This window comes from Odontesthes bonariensis, chromosome 9 (assembly GCF_027942865.1).
Source record: "Odontesthes bonariensis isolate fOdoBon6 chromosome 9, fOdoBon6.hap1, whole genome shotgun sequence".
NCBI lineage: Eukaryota > Metazoa > Chordata > Actinopteri > Atheriniformes > Atherinopsidae > Odontesthes > Odontesthes bonariensis.
The window spans coordinates 18,867,465-18,887,202 of NC_134514.1; the positions used below are offsets into that span (position 1 = coordinate 18,867,465).

General features: G+C 39.4%; 2 protein-coding genes across 2 annotated transcripts in view; both read left to right on the forward strand.

The window, feature by feature from the left end:
* The first annotated feature begins 9 nt into the window (after positions 1-9).
* LOC142388692 (uncharacterized) lies at positions 10-9,096 on the forward strand. The gene is made up of 17 exons (XM_075474238.1): positions 10-43; positions 558-560; positions 658-684; positions 792-806; positions 932-961; positions 1,148-1,174; positions 1,378-1,413; positions 2,543-2,566; positions 2,652-2,729; positions 2,870-2,917; positions 3,075-3,110; positions 3,458-3,502; positions 4,199-4,237; positions 4,781-4,825; positions 6,142-6,177; positions 7,461-7,550; positions 7,661-9,096. The coding sequence occupies exons 1-17, from the start codon at positions 10-12 to the stop codon at positions 7,705-7,707; spliced, it is 660 nt and encodes a 219-aa protein (XP_075330353.1). The 3' UTR covers positions 7,708-9,096.
* Positions 9,097-10,067: 971 nt separating this feature from the next.
* Positions 10,068-19,738, forward strand: part of limk1a (LIM domain kinase 1a) — a 49,308-nt gene continuing 39,637 nt past the window's right edge. Inside the window, exons 1-2 of the mRNA XM_075473505.1 lie at positions 10,068-10,326; positions 12,625-12,724. Of these exons, the coding sequence (XP_075329620.1) occupies positions 10,269-10,326; positions 12,625-12,724 (158 nt within the window). The 5' untranslated portion in view covers positions 10,068-10,268. The remainder of the gene's footprint in view (positions 10,327-12,624; positions 12,725-19,738) is intronic.

Sequence of the window (19,738 nt, forward strand, 5' to 3'; positions counted from 1 at the left end):
CTTCCAAACATGGTACCTCACTGTGTCATAGTGTCCATACTTGGCAACCAACTGATTACAGATTTAGGTCTTAAAAGCATGTTATGATGTCCCAGACTTTTGTAATTGTTTGCTGTAACGTGTTTATTTAGCTACTTTTGGCATCAGCTTTATCTGCTTTGGCAGATAAGGCAGACGTGCTGAAAGAGGAATTGATTTTGAGCTGCTGGTTTTCCCACAGTATTAGGCAGTTGTAGCCCTAGTTTTCTTTTTTTCTTATAATAACCCCTTACCTTTTCACTACATCTTGCTGTGCTTAATGAATTATTCTCAACATCGTTTTTTACATTTTAAATCTATTCGTTGTGAGGTCATGAAAAGCGTACTGGACCCAGGATGTCATCTTTCCATTATAAACAGATAGAGACAATTTGAATTTCTGCACTTACAATATTAGACTTGTTCCAGTTTTGGGATATTTAGAAAGTGTATAAACTTATTGAAATCATTGCTTTCACAGTTACAGTCACTTTAACTAACTTTTTTTTTCTTTTTTCTTTGTTCTTGTGTGGAAACAGGCGGTAAGTAACAGCATTCATTGCATTTACTTCCTTTAATTCTGTTGTAAGTCTCCATTGATTTTAATGGGATTTTAATCTTGATTTTTTTTCTCAACAGTTGCTGCTGGAATCATACTGCCTAGTGGTAAGTGGTACAAGTGACATCATTTTTAATTATTGCTAGTTAATATTCATTCTGATTCATTTCTGTATACCGTTAATGCTATTACATGATGTTGTTTTATTTCTCAGCTGGAACAAGTGTTGGTAAATATGAAGAAATTCTCTCTTCTTATTCTATATTAAAGAATGCTAAACATTGTTATTCTGCGTGTTATGTATAGAAACAGTCGATGGGATAAATCTTTGCCTCCTATATTTCTGTGTCACAGGTGGAGCAGGAGTTCCAGCACCTTCTGGTGGTCAGAACAGTTTTCTTAATCTCTTGTACATTAATTCATTATATGCCAATTATCGAGTTCCTAAATTCACTAAATCCTGTGTTTTATTCTTATCAGAATAAATTCAGTGAGGCTGCTATTTCTAACTCTTATCGTACATTGTTTTATGCTTAATGTAAATGCTGTAAACTTTGCTTGTGTTTTTAGTTGGCACAACAGGACCAAGTCAAACTGGTAAGTGTGAGCAGTCTGGTTTCATCTGCTGCTGTCAAAAATACCAAAAAGATTTTGCTCGATTAACTGCGCCAATCTTATATTTGTCAATAAAATGTTAGTGTGCTGCATTAATCTGGCCACATGGTGGAGACAAAGACAAATACAACAGCTACTGCCACAGCTCTGCTGCAGTCTGTGACTAATGACGCTGCTGTTTTCAGGTGCCGGTGTCAAAGCACCTAAACCGTTCATACCAGGTAAAGATGAGCTGAAAATTGCCTCTGGATATTTGTAAATGGGATTCATTTATATGTCAGTATGTTACAACATTGTATTCTTTGCTCTGATTTTCTTGCTTTCTGTCTGCATTCTCGTAACTTTTCATTACACTGGCTCTGCCTGTTCCATTACCACAAAAATGACATTAGATGAGCTGTATTGCATAAAGTTACAGGAAGATCCTGAATGCTCAGTCCTGACGTTTAGTGTTAACCATTATTCCCTTCATTTCTACCATCCTTGTAACTTTGGCAGAAAGGGTTACATGACATGAGAACATATTTGTATATAATTTATATTCAATAAGTTAAACTGTTCATGTTTTGTTCTGTTCATGTATGATGGACTTATACATCGAATGTTAACTTCAGTACATTTGCTATTTGCCCTGTATGGATTACAGGATCAATGCTACCTGCTGGCAGTTTTTTCTTCGACATTAGAGTGCACACTCAGCATCTTAACTCTGTCAGGCCTCGTCATTATAGATTCAGAACATTCTGATTATTTAATCAATACACTTTTTATATTCCCTCTTTTACATGCGAACTGCATTTATCTTAACAAGCACACTCAGTCTAGACAGCAGTTGGCTCAACTTGAATCGATAAAACCACAAAGGAAAAGCTGCATCAGGCCTTTCTTAAACCAATTACGCCTCCAACCGGCTCAACAGTCATCAGCAGGTTCACGGTTTTTGCTGTTTCGCTCTTTTTTTTCCCTTTTTCTGTGGGACGCTCATGTATGAATACTAATATAAAAAAAACAATCAATATTAGGTGAGTCGTATGTGAGAATAAAAAGGCACAGACAGGATAAAAAAGCATTAAAGCATCAAAATTCACATTTCCTTGAATTGTTATACTGTATTTGATCAATTTAAAAAAAAATCTACTTTTAAAATTTTTGGCTTTTACAACATTTTGAATTAAAAAAGAAATTTAAGAAAAAGGTCACTTATGGTGATAACAGTAACTAAGAGTTTATTAATATTTATCGCCTTGTCGTCTTAATGTATTACAATTCCGTGGACATTTTGTTGGATGGAGTCTAATATTTATCATACTAATACGGAATAAATCTTTCCCTCCACATGTCTGGGCGTAGGTGGATACCCCTTTGGATATGGAGGCAAGTCTCCTATATATCCACTCTACCAGTTATAGATTTGGTTTAAACTGCAGTAAGTGAAATGGCTCTTTTTTTTGTGCTTTAGTGCCGTATCCAGGTACCGGCACTGGATATGGACCAGGAGTTGGAACACTTCCTGGAGCAAAGCCTCTGAAACCTCCAGGTACATTTGTACTTTTCTATCTTCAACAAATGTTCCAACCAGAGTTTCTTCTTTGGGCATATTTACCATGTGCTTTTTGTCTTGTTTTTTTTTTTTTTACATTTCTGCAAGCTCATGCTTTGTTGTGTTATTCTTTATAGTAGCAGGAGGTGGAGCAGGAATCCCACTGGCAGCAGGAGGTTATCAAGGTCAGTACACACCTGTCGTGTTTTTCAACATTTACAGTGAACTCCAAGAAATCAAATGATAATGAAAAAAAAAGAAGTAAGTCCCTAGACTAAAAGTGCAGGAGAAGGGTTGATCTACCAAACAATAATGCCACCTTTCTCTATCATCGTTATTCAGGGGGATACAATCCGTATCAGCAAGGTTATGGACAGGGTATGTATGAAAGGAGAGCAGATTGACAGCATTAATACTCAATGTTCCCCCAACTTAAAAAAAAACAACCAAATTGTTTGGTCCAGCGCTCAAAGTGACAGTTGGTCAGGAGATGCCATCACATCGCACTTCCTGTGCAGGAAATTGGCCAACATGCTGATAAGTGTTTGCATGGTACACACAGAGTATCAGGAATGAGCTGCTTTGATGAAGGAAATCAACTGGTGTTTCAGTAGAGCTTTTCTAGTCTTTCTACATCTGTTGTACAGTCCTGTGCAGATCAGCTGCAGGTATATTTGTTTAAATAATCACATATGAGCCAGTCCCCTCTGTGTGTCCTCCTGTAGTTGGACCAGGAGCAGCTGGTGTTGGAGCTAAAGCACCCAAACCAGGTAGTGTAACAGCCCTCATACTGTTGGAGCAAATGGAAACACAATGTAAATGTGTTTTGAACTTTTTTTCTTACAATCCCCCATTTTGTAAAAGCTGTAAAGCTTATAGTTATGTTAGAGAGCAGATGCGGCTTTGCAAATGCTATGTTTGAAGATCCATTTACTCGTATGCTACATTGTTCCATTCAAATGATACTAGAAGATATTCAGAACTGTGTCTTATAAACAACATTTTGTTTTGTAGTTAGATGTGTTATATAATAAAGTTCTGTCTGTTGATTAAGAAAATAAGGACATTTTATGTTGCATAGTGGGGTTAATTAAAAGTTTCAGTATGAGATCTAGTTATTTCACCAAAACCTCAAAATCTAGCTCCACCAAATGTACCGTTAGGAGCTTGTAAATGGAGCAAATCAACAAGAGATAATTTCCCACTGCAGACTGACTGCTGTTAGCAGTACTGTGCATAACATCACAGGGAGATTGTCTGAGGATAACACAAACCCCTCCGAGAGTCCTTGCCTAAAATAGCTCGTAACTTGGATGTGGTTGTTTCTGTGAGTTAAACTGAGCCACAGGCCACATTTTGGAGCGATAAACAACACAGTAACCATAAAACATACAATTTATACTTACAGTGTGTCTCAACATTAGAAACATTCTCACGATCGGTCTCTACACTTTTAATCTGAACAGGTTACGGCAATCTTGGAGCTGGTGGCGGCTATCAGCAAGGTGAGGATTACATTGTGCTGTTTTGTCTCCCCTTTGTTTCATCCCCTTTACTCATCGAACATTGGTGGGGTTTTTTTTTCTTCAAATGGGTTCACATGATGTACATTTCACCAGGGCGGTGCACAACAAAATTCACATGTGCTGTGTATTGGTGCCTTTCGTCTTCCTCTCCTGCCCATCAGTGATGGATGAGTGTAATCACACAGCAGCAGTGCAGCCTCCTCTCACCTCCCTAAAGACACTTTACAGGCTACTCACAAAAGGTCACGGCCCTAATCTTTCTCCCAGTGGTCAGACATGTTGCTGCACAAGAGATTTTCCAAATTGTGTATTGTGGAATTATGAAAATTGGGTCAAGCACTCATATTCTCTCCATGTTGTCACTGTTGTTCATCATTTACAATCAACACGTGGTGAACTGGATCATCTAAGAACAAATTCTTCTTTTCATCGAGCCGCTCCTATTGTCAGTTTACGCAACAGTGGCATATTTCCTTCTGGCATCTATGAAGTCTCCATGGTAACTGCTTTCTGAATTTACAGGTGTGCCTCCTGGTTATGGAGGATACCCCCAACAGTTTTACCCAGGTACAAGATCTGCTTCATAAATGTTAAAGTTTTCCTTCCTGACAAAGATTTTCTGAAATAGTGATTTTGCAGATGAGTCTGTGACAGAAACGATGTTATGAAATGACTTTATGTTAACACTGTGTAGTGCCCTCTCAGAGTTGCTTGTGCAATAAATCAGTGGAGACAACCCAACAGACAACAAAATTGAACCATTTATCTTTAGAAGGAGGACACAAGAGAAGAAGATAGTGAGCCTAACACTCCACAAAAGCGCAGTCTCTGTTTCAGGGAAGCAAATTTAAACAATTTAGTCTATTCATAGTTTTTGAAACATTCCAGGTGACTTCACTAATATCCAAGCTGCCTCCTCATAGACGTGGATTATTGCACAGATGTTGATATAACTTTTCGTCCTTGTTTCTGGGTCAGAAGGTGGATTAATGCTGAACCTGCAGGTATCAAAGAGGACATGAAAGCAAAAAAAAGCAAATGCATCACGTTTACTTTAGAGCATAAAGAAAAGGAGGGTGGGGCTGATGTAACAAGAAGTTCCCCCTTCCTCTATTTCAGTTATTTCCATTGAACAACAGAAGAGGAAACCATACAGGGAAATAACATATATTTTGTAGCTTTTTGAACATCATTTTTGACATGTTTAGCCTTTATTGTCTCCTTCAATTTATACTTTCTTCTTGACCCAATTCCAATTCCTTTTACTAGTCAGAATATTGTCCAAACTTAGTCCGGTATATCTCACGTTAATCTTGAAAAGTAAAATTTTTTATGGCAGTATGTTAGCTTTTCTATTTATTCATTTTTAGTCACATTTACTGGAGAAACATGAGATTCCTTTAAGTGAAGAACCTGTGGGGGATTTTTGTTTCAAACCTGAAATCATTTAATTTTTTTGTTTTTTTTTTCTAAAAATTAATTAATTTACTCACATAAAGTAATAGATTACATTATTGTTACTATAATCATTCACTCATCACACTGAAAAGGCAAAGCCAAAAGCATTTATGTGTTTATTACATGTGTTCGGCTAAAATTGAGCTAAAAATTAGTTTCTGTGTTTTAAATGCAGACAAAAAACTACCGTTACTGTGTGTCGAGTGCTTCCTTTAAATCATTGAGCATTTTCAAACCAGACAGCTCAGCTCTAGGTTTAAGTGGCCCTCATGTGATCTTTTCTGATGACAACAATTGTATGCTTCTGATAACTTCCTGGCCAAAATAAATGCATCAGTCTTTTGAAACAGATCCAAAGTGGTTTTATCTCAGCAGTTTTCTGCTGGCAACAACTCATCGCCTGTTTGTCTTTGTTTTTTACCAAGGTGCATACCAGCCAGCTGGACTGACTCCCCAACAAGGTACCAAATACCTGCGATGTCACATTGTTGCACACCTCTAAAAAAGTCCTCCTGGGGCAGACTGGGTCTTAGTGAACAAGTTCCTTGTTTAATTCCTCTCATTCGTTCTGCTGAGCTCAGCAGAGGAAGATAGTGAGCCAGATTATTTGGATTAGTTTGGAAAAGCTGTGTCCTTGTCAGTGCAGACTATAGAGAACAGCCTGCGTGCTGATAATCTGCAATTTCCTGAGCATGGATAATGCTGCTATTGGGTTAATTGGAAGCAAGACTTTACACTTGATACTATAACTTCATTGGTTTGATCTATCACAGTAGCTGAGGTATTGACAAGTTTGAAAGGCAGCTGCATTGACTTCTTAAAGATTTTTTTTTTATTCATGAACAATAATTGCCCACAACACACTAATTTTAGAATTAGAGATTTTTATCTCCTATTACAGCTCGGTTAGCAACAGAAAAGTGAACAAGACCTCTCCCCACAGCGATCGTGATTATGCACAAACCAAACACGTGCTGTTTGTATGACGGGACGTTTTTGGATGTATAAGGATGTTTTTGATGGAAGATGGGAGTTCTTTTCCAATATATTAGCAGCTGTGACCTGATTGACAGTATGGTCCTTTTTGACATCTGTGATATTTTGACCCATCATAGCAGGAAATACAGCAGGTGTAATACATCTTTTTTTCAAATGACAGCACTCAGTTTAGGTGAACGAGTTGTTGGATTCTTGTTCAGGGAAGTTGCTCATTGGGCTCAGCAAGTGGAACTGAGCCATCTTTCACATAATAAGCCTCAGCTCTGCCATTTCCTGCAATGACAGGTCAAAATGTGAAGGAGGTTCGTTGCTCTTTATTACACATTCATAATCCCAAAAACTCATCTTTGAAGTGATTTCAGCAAAAGTTGAAATATACAAATAGAGTCTTGGGGCAGTAAGGGAAAAAGACAAATAAAATCTAATTTTTATTTTTAAATTTTTTAAATTTTTATTTTATTATTTTTAAATAAGATGTAACATTATTGCTATCTTGAATAATACTGTCAACAGCTGACTCTCAACGTGACGGTAAGAAATGATACTTTGCCACACCTTTACAAATAGTATTCAGAAAAAAAGATGTAAAGAGGGAGGAGCAGACTGTGTCCAGTCATCTAATCTACTGTTTTATATTAAAACAGGAGCCATAGAATGAATTACATTTAGAAAGATGATCTTCACCCTGCTAATCAAACTAGGCTTTAAGTGTTTGTTTTCTTCTTCTTTTTCTGCTGTTTTGTAGCCAAAGCTGCAAAGTATGGTCCACTGCAGGGCTTCCTTGGTGGTGCAGGAGGAGGAGGAGGTGGAGGTGGAGGAGGAGGAGTCTATAGAGGTACATGTCTTACTCGCATTCTCTCTGATACTAATGCAAACAATTATTTGGCATGTGTACGAGTGCATGACTGTGAAACTAAAGTGTAGCTCCGCTGGTGTTTGCTGCAGGCGGCGTTGCAGGATGCCAGGGCAAATACTGTGGGAGGAGGAAGTAGAGGATCTCTTGAGATCCAGTGACCTCAAGAAACCATGGTGCTACTGCATGATCGAGAATGTACATTTTATATGCAAACATGCCAATTAGACGATCTGTAAAGATGTTTGTTTTCTATTTACTTGACTTCAGCGTCTGTTTTTATACAAACCCACCGACCCAGAATTTTGTACACGTTCTGATGTGACTTATAGTGCCTTTAATCATTAATGTGTTCAAGTTAATCAGCTTTAACTCTCTATACTGCACCAGCCTACTCCTTATAAGCTTTGTGTTTGTGTTTTCTATGTGTTGCATCGTGTGTGCGTGTGTTATTCAGTCACAAGGTTGTGTTGTTGTGTTAAAGATGTCTGAACCCCCAGCTATCAATGTGACCCACGTATGATTTCTCTTTCCCCTTGTCTTTGGTCTGGAGCTCATCACCTTTCTGACGTGTCTCAGGGAGGACGGGTTGGTCGGAGCATGTTCAAAATGTGATCAAAACTGGCCAATCTTTTTATGCCGCTTCTTGCTCCCCGTTTTCTCTGCTGCTATTTTTAGGCTTGCTGGGTATAAAGCAGCGGGAGCCGGGGCTCCGGCCAACCCATCTGCTCTCTGCGACTTTGCTGATTCTAGTTGCTGTGCAGATCAGTTGTCTCAGCATTTTTTAGCTCTGCTCTTTGTGGAAGAGCAAGCCGAAGACAGTCAAAAAGTGTTTCATTCTGTACAGGAATGAGGAAGCTTTCAATTTCAAGTTGATCAAATATGATTCAGTTACAACTCTGGCATGTACATTATGCATGGTTGAATGTCACTGTCTTAATGTGTGGGACAAACATAGTGCTTCAGTCTTCTTCCAAACTGTACTCTCATTTATATTAATGTAACTTGGCATTATGTGATTGTTCAACATTGTTGCAACTTGCTTCGACTCATAGTTTTAGGAAACCTGAGCAACCTTTGCTTTTTGCATTTATTTACTGTTGTTAACTGAAGTACAGATTAACGCTTTGTTTAACGGGAGAGCCCCTGTGTTTATGTGAGTCATAAGATCCTCTTGTTTATTTACTTGAGCTACTTTTATAAAGGCTTTACTGACCAAAGGTTCCTGAGTGCTGTCGCCAAGTGACCCCATCTCTCTAACTGTGTACTGTATTTTGTACTAATTTGATGTTGGCTGGCTTCAGTTCCTTCACTCGGTGCTGTGTAAGAATTGTCTTTGAGCCTTGCTGGGTCAGACCTGGTCTTATGTGGAGTGGGATAGTCTTCATCTTTATTTAAAACTGTTTTTAGAAGGAGGAACAGTGTGGTTTTGCACTTTTTATATCCCCACGACACATGTGACTTGTTCCCAGATACCCCAGCTTTTCATGTGCTTCAACAAGTAACAAAATAAAATGTTTTAAAAGAACACGTGTCTCGCTGTTTGTTATTTCTCTTCATCGATTAAAGATACCGAAACCATCGGACTGGAACACCCTGCTCTGCCTGTTTGAGGTGATCTTTTTCTGCAGGGCAAAATAATAATTCAGGTACTATTAGAGGGTGTATTCTAAAGTCTGATATGTTTGTAACGTAATGAAAACAAACCTCAAATTAAGCAGATGTTCTGCTTCCGTCTGAGTGTGGTGGCAAGAAAACTGATCATAACCACCTTGTGCTGCTTTTCTCCAAAGATCTCCCTGGGAGAAAAACTGATCTGTGATCCACATCCTGCAAAAGGAGCTCACACTACTGTTGCTCCATTTGCAGGAGCTTTCTGTCCTGCTGGCAAAACACCACAGTGTCTCTGTGGAGCTGTAGAATTTTCTCGCTGTCAGACCAAAACAGGCAGCCTATCCTTTCCTCATCATTTCTTGAAAGTGTCCTGGGAAAAAGGGAAAATAAATAAAGAAAACTTGGTGCCAGCTACAGGAAAACAGACCCTGCTTCCTGTAACTGTGCTGCATTTAAACACCATTGCAGGCGCAGGAAATGTTACATTCATTCATTCATTTCCATTTGCTCACATTTCAAGAGTCAACTGTCCACTTTAGCTGCATTTAACAATTAACCCTTAATTCCACATTTCAGCTACTTTTAAAATCTACTCTGCTGTTCTGTTTTTTTTTTTTTTCAGTCATTGTAGTACAACTTAACTAAGCTGTGAGCTCCCTGCTCACTCGTTTCCTACCATCATGTTAAATTAATTCAACTCCTCTGCAGGAAGCAGATATACTTGTAGTTATTTTGTACTGAGCATGGTGATGGGTGGTGGCAGTCTTCCTCCCGCCTCCTCTCCTTGAGGAAAAAAATAAATAAATAAATAGCCCGCATTCAATAAGCGGGGCGTGTTCCTGGTTGGCCAGCTCGTGTCCCCTCTCCCCGGCTCAGCTACTTAATTGGTCGGCGACTCTCTTGAATGAAGCGCCGCAGAAACGTGTGGACACCAGCAGCCGGAGGAAGAAGTGTGGCCCGCCGCAGGGAGAGACCGACTCACAGCGACACTACCGCCGGCTGCGCTGCGGTGCTGGTGGTCGGACACCGGTTATCTGTCAAACAGAGGCGGCTGGCTCTCAACCGGAGCTCGGTGTCGGAAAGTGAATGAGGTTGATGCTGCTCTGCTGCTCCTGGAAGGACGAACGCATGGGAGAGGAGGAAGGTAAGGGGCTGCGGACTGTTTTGGGGCGGGAGATGCAGGGACGGCGGCGCATCCTCTGCAAAGCACAGAGGACGCTGCTGCACCCAAAGTGGAGAAAAATCCAGAGCTTTGCACTGCTTCTTCAGCTGGTTTGACGTTTCCTGAACATACTTGGATGTGGCAGCGGTGTGTCTGCTGGGAGTGGGTTTGTGCATGTTGTGCTGCCACTGAAGCCATGTTTTCTTCGAGTCGGTGCGCCCATCCTGTTTGTACGCAGAGATCATATGCTCACTTTTCATTAGTTACGTGCCCAAACATGCTCTGCATATAGGAATGCGTTAAAAAAAAAAGCAACACCTTACTTAAAGGCAGACCACAATTGTGCTGTTGCTTGAACTAAAATGAACAACACATCACTGCAGGCCGTTTTCTGATGTGGAGCTGCTACTAAAGACTCAAGTTTGATTCCACGTGTAACTATGTGTGTAACTAAGATTTTATCATTTAAATCAATAGCTGATAGCTGCTTTAATTCACTGTAATTTGGAATTATGGAAACTAATCTTTTCTTAATTCCTTGCAAATCAATTAATTGTTTTGTATCCTCCATAAAACATGATGACACAAGCAGGTAGCCTACTGTTTAAGTGAAGGTTGTAGACTGCCTGCATAACACAGGATGACTGTGCCTATCTGATGAAATGCCACCTGCAACATGTCATGTTATTCTTTGTATAGTTTACGTGCAGTTTACTTTGTCACTCCGGTTCTCTCAGCAGGACAACGGTGGTTTTATATGATGTTTCACTTTGCATTGCAGCGAGTTGAGCTCATCTGTGGAAAGAGCTGCTGGAATTATCTGTGAGAAGTGAGCCGACAGGGGTGGGGCTCTCCCACCTGCGCAGGTCGCACAGTATGTGGAGGCATTGAGATGTGTCTGTTTGCCTTTGCTCTTCTCCCTGAGGTCAGAAGAACTGAAAGCGAAGCTGTGTGATGTAAAGATGAGGCGCTCACTCAGGCCTCAGGCAGTACGGCAATGAGCCAAACTCACTCTGCCAAAACAGGCTTCAACAGACAAACGAATAAAATACAATGACACCAGTATCCACATGTTCTGCTGCAGCACTTTTCCAGCTACAGATGTTGACCTCTGAACTGATCTGTGATCAGAGATTTGCTTTTTTTTTTTATAGCTTTGATGCTCACAAGGGAGGATATAAGTGGTTGTGTTTGCTCTTTTTTAAAATTTATTTATGTCAGTAGCCTGAAGTATAATTAGCCTATTTAGACGTTTTCAATCCTACAAATTGTATAAAAACCTGTTGACGTTTTGCATTTTTTTTAGACTTTTATAGAGTTAAAACCATTGCTGCTGTTATAGAGTGATGTAGACAGACATTAAGAGGTGTATTTCTTTGCAAGCAGAGGCAGGATCATCATGAGATATGATGCATTTATTGGCTGCTGCGTTATTATTTGCTGTTACTTTGCATCTCACCTCCTCCTGCTCAGGATGTGAACAGCATGTGATTTGTTTTCGGGCAAATGAGCTGCAGCAACAAAAGCATCTACTGTGTGCAGCTCAATGTCTGCTGTAAGCGTCTGCTGCCACCTCGTCCTCTGGACTGAACAAATGCTCACTTCTGTTTTCTCTTTGATGCATCACACAATGATGTGTCCCCACTCTGCCAAATTGTTTCTTCCTGAAACTGAACATTTTGCTCATTAGAGAGGAGGAATCTGCTAATCTGATATGCAGCTTTTAACAGTCTTATCAGGAAAGTTTAGTTGTTCTGATGTGTGCGTCGGTTAAATAGGAAAAGTTTAGAGAAAGCCATCTAGAGTGAGCTTTTAAACCAATAAACAAAAATGTGAGACGCCACAAAGATTAAAAAATATTTTCTTTAGTTTGAGGAAATAGTTATGATTAGAATATGTTTTAGTTGAGTTTCAGTAAAATAAAAAAAAGCATTGGTATCAATATGTACTCATATTGTAGAATGGTGTTAGAATATTCAAAGATTTGATGCAAAAAGGGTTGTTCATGATGAATTTCATGCTACTGACTAATCGCTCGTTATATCTTCCTGAATAGAGCTGTGCTCCTCTTTTCCTTGTACTCGTGCTCTGCAGCTGGTAAGAATGGCAGGCTGTCAAACACAAGCTTTTTACTTTGTTTCTGCTGAACTACGAACCAGCAGCTGTGAATTGCATAGAAAATTAGACAACAGCCTGAGGCCAACGCACACACCTTTATTGTAGGAACCGCTCTGGCTTTATTGACGTGTTGTCTTTCCTGTGTATTACGTGTCGTTTCAGCTGGAGGAAGTTTGCCCGTTTGTGCGGGATGCAGACAGAGGATCTATGACGAGCAGTACCTCCAGGCCCTCAACAGTGACTGGCACACTGTCTGCTTCAGGTACTGTGAGCACAAACTGACTGCGACACACAAACCCAGAACTACTGTAGGATAACTGAGTTTCAGGCCACTTGGGGCACCAGAAAAAAAAAAGCAAACAGAAAAACGGCACTCGCATATCATCACCATCGTCAGCGTATAAGTTTCTGTTGACACATCTTGTACCTGGTGGGTGTAATACTGTCCAATATTTAGTCTGCTTCAGCTGTTTGTAGTCTTGATCAGCTCATGTAGGAAATAGCTTCTCTCTGTAGCCGCCAAATGACTATATGAGCAGGTGGATATAATCTTTTAAAGTTTCTCCATTCCCTTCCTAAATTTTGGGAAAATGTGGGGGGAAAAAATCATTTGGTCGGTAGATTGTTTTTTATTTCAGTGAATAGAAAGATCCAGTTTCTCACGAGACCTTTTCGTCCTGCATGAATCAGGGCAGTGAACATTTAGATAATTAATTGATTAGTTTCTTCTCTGTTTTCTTGTGTTTTTAGGGTCGTCTTCATGTTTTTGTATTACTCGTTTTTCCCTCAAGAGGGTGTAAAGTGAACCACTGCCCTTGACGGTGAAAAATTAGATTTTTTTTTTTGCTTCCCTTTCAGGGCTTCGGTAGTTCAGTGCCAGTGTGTGTGTTTTTTTGTTGGTTTTTTTTTTTTACTGATGACTTAAATTTTTTTTAAAGGGCAGTTAAAGAGAGAGTAATCTTGTCATATAAGTAGATGGAGCGTAGACACATATTTGTCGATTAATGATAATAATAATTTTTTTTTTTTTATAATAAAATATCTGTGTCAAAAAAAGAAAGAAGCAGCTCCCAGATATAAGCATTATTACATCATGTTTACAGTATTATCTGCCACATTCGTTTCTGTAAGAAAACCTTGTTTAGTTAGATCCTTTCTTTTTTCACATGCGTTTTACTTTGTGTGTGTTTTGAGTGAGTCGGTTTTAATATTCGACCGACTACAGTTCGATTAGAATCTATATCCACACTGACATCCTGTATTTAGTTGCAAAATTAAACAGCAAAGCATCAATGTGGGCACATTTTAGTTTGAAGTCAGATGAAAGAAGAAGAAATTTATATTCGATTTGTACCAAAAAGGTGGCGGTCAAAGACACAAATACGTCTATTCTAAAACTAAAGAGAAACCTAACGTGAAAACACAACAAAACAATCATTAATAACAATCATTCGCATGACAGTTAATCATCAGGTAACATTTTTTTTTTATGGTGGCAGCTCTCATCTGGGCCTGCAAGAAAATTAGCAGGATTTACGTCAGGCGTATTCTCAATACTTCGGAGAACTTCTACACTTTGTAGAGATGTTGCGTTAACGAGTTCCTGTCACTCAGACTAATAGCCTGCACACATTTCAACATCGGCTTCAGGTTACTGTTAAGGATTCGTGAAGACACAGATACCCTGAAGCAGAAACATGTCAGTTGTTTCAACAAGTTCTGACTGGTTCAGCCGTCAACTTTTGTACATCGGACACTAACAGACTGCTTTTGTGACTGATACAGTCTCTTTGTACAGAAACATTTAGACTTGAGCGGTCTTATTTATTACATTCATACAGAGAAATTCACCGACAAAGACTTCATCTCCTAGTAATTCAATGAACTGTTGTTCTGTTTTTGGCAAACCCGAGGCTTCACCAGAGAAACCTTCTGATCTCAGAGCTGATATTGTTTCACACCCAGATTCTGGGGTATTGTGCAGCAGCATGATGTGTATGTGGGCATAGAGGCTGCATATTTCTGCGTGTGTGAATTAACTTTTTAAATTTGAATTGTGCCTGTTCGACCGATCGGACCTCAGTCAACAAAACACGGATCTGGATGTTGAGGGATCAAATGTTGGAGCCTGTATTAGAAGTCAAATCCGTTCTTTTTTAATTGTTATTTAAACATTCAGTTGTTCATTTTTAAATGCAGCTCATTTTCTTCAAAATATCTAAGAGATTCAGTTATTCCACTTGTTGACAGACAAGTTTCAATTTTTTCTAGACTTCAAAAAGCCTTCTTGTCCACACTGACTTACACACAGATATGACACAATATACCCCCAGCTGCTTTCCACCTTCTTTCTAAATATCTTCCATGGAGAACTTTTACTTTGTTAAAGCTCTATGCGTAACGTGTTGTGCCACCTCTTCCAGTACGCTTCAGGTTGTATCTGATCATTGATTCAGATTTCCAGCATCTTGCGCTGATCTGCGTCATATTCCTATAAAGTATCACATCCTCAGATAGTAATTCAAAATGCAAATATTTAGACAGTTTAATGAAATGTTAAGACAAAGGTTGAGCTATACATTGACTTTGTTCAATTTAGATGCATCAGTACTGTGGCAAAAATATCTGGAACATTGTGTTATCCTCAGTGCTGATACTGTAAGAAGTTCAGCTAGGGTTGTGTTTATTATTAACCAGATGCGGTCGTTATTGTTTAATGATAATATCTCTCTCTCCTCTGTCTTACATCCCTCATGGTGCGAGCCTAAGTTCTGACAGACAACAGGCCAAACAACCTCTCGCAGGAGTTCTTGACTCATGCAGCTTGTGGTGAACCATCTGAACACAGCGTCACATATCAGCCTGTTTCCCTCACCCAGACAGCACTTCCTCCTGAAAATAGAGTGCTGTAGCTTTAAGGTGCAGACAGTACAGTAAAGTCTTAAAGGGTCTTTGCACAGATGAAGTGCACATAGCAGAGTAACAACATAAATGCTGCTGTTCAACAATAAAAAAAACAAAATAAAGGATAAAATAGCAGAAATAGTTGGATAGCTCGGTTTTTTAGTTCACACATTTGTTCTTATTGTCAGAGGCCAGTGCCTACGCTACCAACAATGCACCTCAGTCAGCCACAGACTTTAATTTAAGTGGCAGTGCAAAATAAAGCCAACAAGAACCGCTCTGCCTGCAACTGAACTCTCTAAGAAGTAGAATTTATTGCTATGTTTGACTTTCAATCATGTAAGTCAATTGTCTAAGTAACATTAAATAAATTAATTATCATGATAATCAATATTATGTTGGTTACTTATATTTCTGTGCTCTGACAGCTGACTTCCTACATGTTAGTGTCGTCCTGAGCACCAACCTTTTTAGTAGCCCAATGTTACACGTTAGCCTATCTCAGTTGTTAGAAAAGCTCTCATTAGTGTGCTCCTCTCTGCCTCTGTGTCAATAACTCCAGCAGCGATCAATCCTTTTAAATTCATCACTGCTAGCTCTGTTTGTCCAACTTCATTAACCTTTTTTTTACTCGCGCACGTGTCGCTTTTCAGAGATACAAACTCTGGCGACTCAAATTACATCAACAGAGGAGCTGCAACTGCATGTCGACACTATGTGTTTTCACACATGTATGTCCTACTGAATCGTTAAACCTTCCACTAAAAAGATGATCTCGTCAGCTTCCACTAGATGCCACATGCTCATGTTGATAGCGTCTCACTGACTCTTTTCTTTCTTTCATTTTGACATACTGATTTTCATCAAAGATGTTGACGTCCTGCCGCATCATGCATGCGTCTCTTGTCACTTTTGTTCATCTCAGCTTGTCGGTCGGCTGAGCTACTGCTCAGTGTGTCATTAACGATCTCCCCTGACCGGATGTCTGAATAGGAAATCTGAGCAGGGTATCTGGGTTCGGTGGTGCACACGTGCGTGTGTGTGTGACGCTTACACATTCATAGTGAGGGTCTGCCGATCTTTGTCCTTTCACGTGAACCCTCTCCCACACACTTTAATTTGTATAATTTGGACTGCTTGTCAGCGTTTCTCTGGAACTACCATCTTTATGTGTAATGTGCTGTGGGTAGTCATCTTGGTGTAGCTGATTCAGCCCTGTGCTAACTTCATCACAATTCTTTGAGACACAACACGTCTGTTTCTGTGAAATGTGAGTTGCATTTCCTGCACACGGCTCAGATAGCAGGATTGTTATGGAAAAGGAGGGTTGAGCATGCCTCGTACTAGTCACCTATCCGTGGAAAACTGAGAAGACATGTAGAGCCCAGAGGCTCATCAGCCCAGGGAGAAGGAAGTGAGCCCACAGAGCTGTTTGGAGAATGTCGTCCCCTGGGTGGAACGTTAAAAACAAAAACAACACAAAAAAACTCACTGTTTCTCTGGAAATAGCATCGGCATGCTGTGAACTTCATGGGAAAATGCAGCCGAGCTCCTTTTTCAAATGAGCTATTTTCTGCTTTGTGTTTGTCCCAGAGCTCAACTGTAAAACAGAGACTGTTTATTAGGAATGCATCAACAATCTTTATTCACTGTCACGAGGGAAAAAACACAAAACTTTATTGATCCGATTGCACATCTTTATGACCAGACTGAAGCAACCTTTTTCCATCGTTCAGTCAAGCATATTGATTGTGTTGTGTTTCTGTGTCACTGTGGTCTGGTTGTAGTGATGAGAGGGACAGTTATTGACAACATCGTAGTGAAGCGGGGGCTCTGTGGAGTGACTGACGTGCTGTGTGATTTTGGGCTGTTAATTTGAGAATATTAGATAATAAACCTTTGATTTTGGTAATTGATTATCATCTTTTATTTTTGATTATTTTTGTGTCCTTTTTTATCCTTTTCCATGTTCACGATCTTGTCTTTTTTGTGGGTTTTTTTTAACCATTTTTTTTTCACCAAGCTCAGACATATAAAAAAAACAACAGTCATATTTTCCGCAGTCTGTACGTATATATTTTTAAGAAAAACCAAAGCATGCATAACTTGTTATTATGACCTGTTACAGTGATATAAGAAATTCAAATTTGTGGTGTTACACCGCAGCTAACTGTCCATGATATACATCATTTTGTGAGTAACAAATACTTTGCTCACGTTGGCTGTATGAGGCGTGTACGATAGGTGACCAATATGTGAAAAAAATGGACGCCGTCGCTTTAACTGAGGGCCACAAGTCGGAGTTCGAAGCCAGGCCTACAGCAACAAAGACTTTCAGCTTCTGGACATCGGATGTCCAGTCACAGATTGAGCTCTCCCTTTAACTGATTTTTAATGCCATAAAGTTACATATGTTATGTCATAAAAAGAGCTGTAATAATGCTGTTGTGAAATGTTACAGAAGAGCAAATATATGCGCATTCAGACACGATGATAAAATGTGCAGTAGCTGTCAAATTAATGCAAAGCCTCTGAAAGGGGCTTCAGGTTGAAAACTCCGGATACTTCTCTTTGCCTTTATTGTGGCTTCAAGAGGTAGAAATTTCACTCTAAATCAATCTCAACCTCTCATTATGGCTCTAAGAAATGATGTGCAAAAGGATTTCCTATCCCTTTTAGTTGTTCTGTCTGATTCTTTGGTTTTTTAGATTTAGTTTACTCATTATATAAGCTATATTATGGAGTCTGCATCAGCAGCTGACAGTGATAGAAATAGATTCTTGTTTTCATTCCTCTGTTGTTACATTGATAATAAAACAACCTCAGAAATCTGTATCAAACAGGATAGGGCTGTGCTGAAAATGTGCATTTATGAGGTAAAACTTGAGCAGTGCTGCAGTCTCACTGCAGTATCCTGCAGCTTCCTCCCGCGCCCATGAAAACTACGTCTACTGGCAGTCACTGCCCCAACAATTTGTCCCAAAGGACTGCAAAGGCTGGTGCTTATTTGGCACTTTGGCTTACGAGCTCTTTTTCTATTCTGTGAGCATGTACAGTACATTTGACTTTGACAGCGTTAGCGAGTTAAACTGTTTAGACAAGGCTGCCTTTGCCCAAGGACTGGCTGAACAAACAACCCACTGGTGCTGTGGGACACATTTGTGCTCCCTTCTGCAAGACCAACGTCACTATCTCTGTCTGGGAAAACTGTGTGAAAACATATAATGGTTATTTATTGGTCAAATGTGAGAAGTTTGAGATGCAGTGAAATTTGGTGCGTCACAGACAACATAGAGCTGCAGTGACTCTGCTGTTTCCACCTGCAGATGAACTCTGCCTGGTGACAGCAGCTGCAGGAAACAATGGAAACAGTTGGAGACGATCCATTTGTTCGATTATTTGCCGAATTGGAAATACATCTTGATGTAGACACTGAGCTGAGGTTGTTGATGATGCTTTCCAAGTTACAGAAATTCTTATTGGAATCTTTTTTTTTTTTTTTCAGAACTGTGCCCATTTCACTACACAAAAATAAAGGAAGCCCTCTTTTAAACATCGTCAAACTATTGAGCTGTGTACTCGTCAAGTCTGAAGCAGATCTGACGAACAGCTGTGGGAAAATTACTAAAATGCACAGGAAAAAAGGGCTGCATGCATTAGTGTGAGACGTGATATACAGTTTATTGCACTGTTGGTCAAACAAAAAAGGTTTTACATTTGATATGCAAGGATATCCGTCCACTAACAATGGTCCGTTTCATGATTAATGTTTAGTTTCCCATGTCAGAGCTGAATTTTATGTAAACTTGTATGAAATCCATTAATGATGTTAAAATGACCTACACCAAAAAATTATTTTTGGTAACTTAACAGAAATGTGAACATGTTTAAGTCCCGAGACAGCCTCATACTGTGTATGTACTGTAAATAATGAGCCATGCTGGTTTATCTATAGAGACCGTTGCCATGATGACTCGTGGCCGAGATGTCCATGTGGACCACCACCTCCATCATTTGCTAAATTTCTTCCCCAGACGCTCTGAGTAGCATCAACGGCGGCAAAAGAACCATAAATATCTTATAGACCCGATTTAAAAAAAAAAAAAAAAAAAAAAAAAAAAAGGTAGGACGCTGTGTGAAATGTCAATAAAAACAGAATGCATTGATTTGTACAACCCCATAAACCAATATACTTCATAATTCACAACAGAATTAAAAAAAAACATATCATATATTGACAAAATGACATTTTACTATTTAAAAAAATAAATATAAGCTCTTGGGGAATTTGATAGCAGCAGCATGTTTAAAAAAAATTGTGATGGGGCAAGAAAAGGCTGAAAAAGTGGGTGGAACTAAAAAGAAATGACTG

Bases quoted from the DNA above. Each gene is read 5' to 3' on its own strand.
- LOC142388692 (XM_075474238.1), top strand. From the start codon at position 10: ATGGTACCTCACTGTGTCATAGTGTCCATACTTG. The intron at 1,175-1,377 runs GTAAGTGTGAGC...TGCTGTTTTCAG, and splicing joins AACAGGACCAAGTCAAACTG to GTGCCGGTGTCAAAGCACCT. The intron at 2,918-3,074 runs GTCAGTACACAC...ATCGTTATTCAG, and splicing joins GGCAGCAGGAGGTTATCAAG to GGGGATACAATCCGTATCAG.